General features: G+C 32.4%; 1 protein-coding gene across 1 annotated transcript; it reads right to left on the reverse strand.

The window, feature by feature from the left end:
* Positions 1–333: 333 nt before the first annotated feature.
* On the reverse strand, positions 334–5552 carry LOC124934275 (zinc transporter ZTP29). The gene is made up of 12 exons (XM_047474779.1): positions 5159–5552; positions 4564–4622; positions 3781–3873; positions 3603–3692; positions 3431–3509; positions 2481–2536; positions 1653–1709; positions 1530–1570; positions 1260–1327; positions 902–958; positions 707–824; positions 334–619 (listed from the first exon to the last, which is right to left on the reverse strand). The coding sequence occupies exons 1-12, from the start codon at positions 5220–5222 to the stop codon at positions 574–576; spliced, it is 828 nt and encodes a 275-aa protein (XP_047330735.1). The 5' UTR covers positions 5223–5552; the 3' UTR covers positions 334–573.
* Positions 5553–6302: the final 750 nt, after the last annotated feature.

Here is a 6302-nt window from a genome sequence, read left to right on the forward strand (position 1 = left end):
GAATTTCAGAATGTCTAAGTTCCACCTCTTGCTTAACCATTTCATCCTATTTTTATTATACTAAAAAACGATTTAAATTGGTATTGAAAGACATTTAAACCTAATTTATTATCTAAATAAAAAAATAATATAATTAATTTGATGCATTTTTTTTGTTATTTTTATATTATTTATTATTATATAAAACCAATAATAATTCAGATTATTAGGATTTGGTTCAAAACTATGATAAATAGAATTACAAAAACATGGTCAAACAAAATCCATTACCATAAATAATTTTTGTTATTAATAATTTTTTTCTTTTAAATATTGAAATCCCATTAAGAGATATAATGAAAATCAAACCATTTCAATACAAATCATGACAATATTTAATCAACACGAGAAGTAATTGAAACAAGATCAATATAAAAAATAAGCATATTAAAATGAAAAGATTTAGGTTTTGATTAATAAAAACAACTACTTATTTAGAATCTACATAAAATTTTATCAAACTGTTCCAACTATAACATATTTTCAAATGAAATCAGACCGTAATGGCACTAGAATTGCGAGAAAACTCCATTTCTACAAACTCATATCCTCGGGTAAGCTTGTTTGAAGAAAATATAAGCTGCAAACAACATTCAACAACCATCAGTCAATCATAAGAAAACGATGACAATTAACCAATTAACGTAAGATTAACATATTTTTTTACCTTGCAGACATGAAAGCCATTCCGAAGAACACAGCCTTCACAGATTGCTTCGGCCCAGCATAATCGAAAGCCAGAGGTAGCATTTCGTGCAACGTTAGAAAAGCCATTACACCACCAACTGCATATATGATCAAAATTCTAAATACCAAATAATCAAAAAAGTTGAAATAAAAATTTAATAATAATAATAATGACCTGATCCAAGAAGGCCCTCAAGAATTTCAGGATTCAAGCTTCTAGGAAACAGATAAGCTGCAATATGAGACATTCAACTATAATAAGAACTCAAAATATCAACTAAAACTTGATGATGGGTTTTTGTAAGTGTAAAGCCTCGAACCCGGTACCCATTAAGAAATAGACTATAAATATTAAATACCCGAGCAAACCATTGAGTCACTACAGCCCAAGTTCAATAGGTACCCATAAAGGTATCTATAGTCTATTAGTCTCACTCTTATGAGTAGTTCATATTTATTGTGTTGAGACATCACAGTAAATGATTGTATAAACACATTCCTATTTTATAGAACAATATAGAGAAGCCTCTTACCTACAATAATTACGCCCAGGGGCTCGGCAAAGCCAGAAAGAGAGGCCAGTTTGAATGCCTGCCACTTACTATAAAGCATTACAAATGTAAAATTAAACAACGAAAGCATCATTAAGATCATAATTTACAAACAAAAAATGAGACAAACTCTACGAGATTGTGAAAATTTCTATTTACTGCAAAAACTATCAATCTTCATGTTTCCTAGCATCAACATAAGTAGTACAACTTGCCCAAATGATAAACGAATGTGCATCTTAGAATTCTCACCTTTGTGTTGCAAAATAAACTGGAAGTGCAACAGCAACACCCTGAGAAAGAATAAATATGAAATGTCAGAACCAGGAATTATACAAGACCTAGTTTACATAATAAAATACTAAACAAACATACCTCTGGAATATTGTGCAAAGCAATGGCCAGAGCCAAGTTCAAACCCACCCTAAGTCCCTGCACGAAATGAAGTAATTGATTAATGGAATTATAACATTCCTAATATCACACTATTATATTGTGATAGTGCTTTTTTTAGAACGCTAGGTTCCGCAACTCCTTTAGAGTGCGACTAATCCCTCCAGGTTAAACTCGTAGCTCGTAAACACACTAAACCAATTTAACTAGACTTAATAGTGTTTCTCATTCTTCAATTCAAGAATGTATATCACCGTATTGAAGGGGCGGATTAGCTAAGAATCATAGTTTTCATGAAATGTAAATCTCAATGATTTCCTTATTCAATTTTCTTAAATAGTATATATTACGTTGCAAGTATTCAAATATAATATTGAATAACAGTGTCTTCAGGTAATCTTCCATGTAAGTAGATGGTCTATATAAGAGTGAAATCTTAAACTAAACCACACATCTGACTTATCATACGTTATGTTGAGTGTAAGTGCTGACAAACATTGTCATAACTAGAAAGGAAGAAACCATTCAGATGTATTATGATTAATATATGCTACCACTTAAATTCTAACTGGGATTAATACTGGCCATTGCGACGTACAATGATAAGGCCATTGGGTATCAAAATTGTGGAGATTTAGAGAAATTACAAATAATAAATGACTTTTTAAGTGTGAAATATGGGATATGGTTACGTTTTTAGTATCGTAAATCATGGACTTCGGGTGGTAATCGCTGCTTTGTCTAAGGTATCATTAAAACATAAAATTCTCAGGTTATTACTGCAGTAAATTAATGAAAAATGATGAATACCTTCATCGATCCAAGGAATACGGCCATGCCTTCAGGGAAATTGTGCAAACTTATGCCTGCAATATAAATATCCGTTTTAGCTATGAGCGGACTAATGAAAACAATTTATCATGATCATTGCATAGACAGTTCAAGTACAGAACTTCAGATTTCAACTCTTTAAAGAAGCATATGAATCTTCACATAATCGCAAGAATACAAGGAGATAAAATAAAGAGACTGATCTTATAGTAGGGTTCAACACTCTGTATACATAAATAGCATCTACCATATGCACTGTGTTACACCTTCACTATTTATCCGAATAGAAACAAAACATAACTTGATGGTTGCCAAAAAAAATAAAAAGAAAGGTCAACTTTTATATTAAAGAAGTATCTCAGAACGTATTGTCGAAGTTTGATTCCTATTTCTAAGAGGTTGAGGTGTCAGTTCAATTCCCAATAAGAACACCTTAACTGAAGTGGGGGTCATGTAACGGACATAGATGTTGATGGGTCAGACGTAATGTACCAGACTTAGTCCATTAGTAGAAGAATTATTGTTAATTACATTTTATTAGTTTACTATAAATAGAGGAAGTAGATAGGTTAATTGTAGCAGATGCTATATGTTGAAAGACAAACTGTTTCTCATCTCTAACCATTCTCATCTATATTATTCTCTTATTCTCATCTCATTTCTCTAATAAACCCTAGATCTGTTACAGTCACGGAAGTGAGATGACGTTGTTCAGATGTTGCTTCAATAAACAACCATAGGAACAACAATCAGGCAATGGCATCACTTCTACATTATCCGCTTTGTATGTGTGTTACAAAGGAATATCCAAAAATATTTAAAATATACCAAAAGGTATAAATAACCAACAATTAGCAGATTGACACTTGAACAGTTCCAACCAAAATGGGCTGCAAAAGGAGCATGAATTAAAGAAGAAAAAAACAGACCTACAGCTGTGATGATTCCACTATAGTGAACTTGACGACGATGCTTTTTCATCATGTCCTTGCCCCCATCCCCATTATTCTGTTCTTTGTGAAATTTTTAGTTTATTTTATCAGGACGACAAACCAAAAAATGTGTATTTACATCGTGATGCAGATTAAAAGAACTGATCACCTTTTTATTTTTTACATCTGGAATTGGTGCAAGCGATGGTTCTGGAATAAAAGTGGCAATAATACCAAAGAAAATCACACCAGAAAAGAACTGGGTAGCCAACTTATGGTCAGATAAATCATGAATCTACCTTTAAAAAAAATTGTCCATGGTTTAAATAATGATAAATATTTCTTACCCAGATATTTCCTTTCAAGAAGCCAATTGAGTTAATAGCATTGTGTGCAAGGTCAAAAAAAGAGATGCTAAGCATAAGGCCTGCAGCAAAACCCTGCATCGAGGACACTCAAAGTTAATGAACCTGTTATATATAAAATCAACTTCCATGATAACTCATCCAACAAAATTACTAAAACATAAAACCCTCACCATTACCTTTGTAAGATCACTCACTAAAGAAGTGTAAATCAAACTTAATCCAATTGATATGCACCTAGATGTATAAATGAAACTTAACACAACTGAACCCAACTAAGCCATTCACCAATTAATTAAATTCAGCTATATGAATTTTATATCACTATTAAGCTCTAATCGTGTTTTCTTTATTAATGTCACACTCAACATATTCTCTCATTTTGTAAGGTCAAGTTTTTCCCTTTTCTTTTAAATCAAAGTTTATTCTCTTGAGGAAGCCTAGCACGACCCCCACAAGTCATGTCCTCACTTCTTTAAGGCGTTCTTAGTACGAATCTCGATCAATAAGACTTTTGGCCTCTTAGGCAAGACTATTTCCACTGAGCTACCCTAGTTGAGTTTTTAAGGTAAAGCTTGAATAAATGAAAGAATAAAAAGGTTGTGAATCCAAATTACACCCAACATATCCTTTTCAGTTAACATCTAGAATTGTTTTCTATCATTCCCATTGAACAGGCACGGGCGCTCGCAGTAATTTGTATCCAAATGTCAGAAAAATCACTCTTTTCAATATGAGGATTGAAACTTGTAAAATAAGGTTTACCTGTAGAAGCCCAAGCATCTTAAGATTGGGGGATTTGTTGAGAATTACAAAGAGAGCACCTGCTCCACATGCAACCATAAACTATTAGTTCAGAAAACAAGTAAAATCATAACCCAGATACCTGGAGACTCCAGTCCTAGTTAAATAGCCATATGGTACTTCTCCAGTTTTAAGAATAAGAATGATTCATTTAGTTCATTAATTTTTAATCTCCAAATGAAGGAAGAAGCCAATAAATAGATCAGCAAAATCAATGGATTTCACATCTCCAAAATCTAACCATATAGAAGCCATTTAAGAGAAGCTATTTGCATTTTGTTTTCTTTCACTTCCTGCTCATCTACTTGGGTGAATGTTTACTAGATGACTGGCCATTGTTTTCATTGTAGAACTTCATTTATGTCCTTAAGAACTATCCAAACTACAAAAAGATAGTTAACCCAGATGCCTAAACAGATTCTTAGTGTGACATTTTGCAAAAGCAAAGCATAAATCATCTAGAAATCAAACAAGTGTTGGGATTCAAGAATCAGCTGTAAAAGTACACATATAATCTCAATTCCAAGAACACAGGAATCAGAATCAGTTCACTCACCAAGTGATGTGCTGAAGCCACCGACCAGTGAAAGAGCTAAAGCCACCAAAACTTGAGAATCCATGATGATTTCTGCCCGGTATGATAATTGTAACAACAACAACAACAACCGGGAGAAAGTAAAAGGAAAAAAGGGTTAATCGAGTGGGGCAAACAACATTCCTAGGGTTTGATATAGAGTTTGAAGAAAAGAACAATTGGAGGATGTCGTTGATCGGTCTCAGAGTCAAGGATTGAGGATTTGCGTTAACAGGAAATAGAAGTTATACTAGTACGGGAATGAAATGAAATTGAAAGAGAGACTTGAAAGTTTTCGTTTGTCCAGACTCCCCAGTGAAAATTATGCAACCGAAGCAATATATATATATATGGTGAGAATATCTACAGGAAGAAGAAAGAGATAATTTTGGATGTTTGCTGCAAGCAAACCTTCGAGCTTTTTGTAGGTTTGTGTGGAGAGAAACCTCCTCAATCCAAAAAAAAAAAAATATTACAAACTTTCGGGTTTACGGGTTCGGATTGACAAGTTAAAGGGTTGAGTGATACTAACTTAAATCGGACATGTTTAATAATTTGGTCAAAATATTTAACATGAACCTAGTATGTTTATTTGTAATTATCCGAACCCGATATGATTGACTCGATGAAATTGACTCAATTCGAACCTAACTCGATTTAACTCGATGTAATTAATATCACATCTCTATTTTAAATTAAAATGGTATTAACACAATAAATAATGAAGCTAAGTTACAAATTCAATTATAAAAGATGAGTGAGCGAGTAAAAAATGTCAAACACAAAACTTTATAAAAAAATATTATAAACGAGTTATTAAACAACTTAAAATTGGTTCAAAACGGGTTGTCGGGACTATTTTGGGTCATTTAAGATTGAACCAATTTTAACATGTTTATTAATAAGGTTAAATTGGTCTACCTGATTTTGACACGAACCTAAACATAAATTATTTTGACCTGATTTTTTCATGTTTTTTTATTCGGGTCGTGTTTTCGTACCGGATTTAAGATTGTCGGCCCTAGTTATAAATATATTTATAAAATAATTACATTTTTTTTTAATTTAACTCATGTAATGCTAAAAAAAAAGTATTTATACCCGGTCAAACAAATATGGACTAAAA

This window comes from Impatiens glandulifera, chromosome 4 (genome assembly GCF_907164915.1).
Source record: "Impatiens glandulifera chromosome 4, dImpGla2.1, whole genome shotgun sequence".
NCBI lineage: Eukaryota > Viridiplantae > Streptophyta > Magnoliopsida > Ericales > Balsaminaceae > Impatiens > Impatiens glandulifera.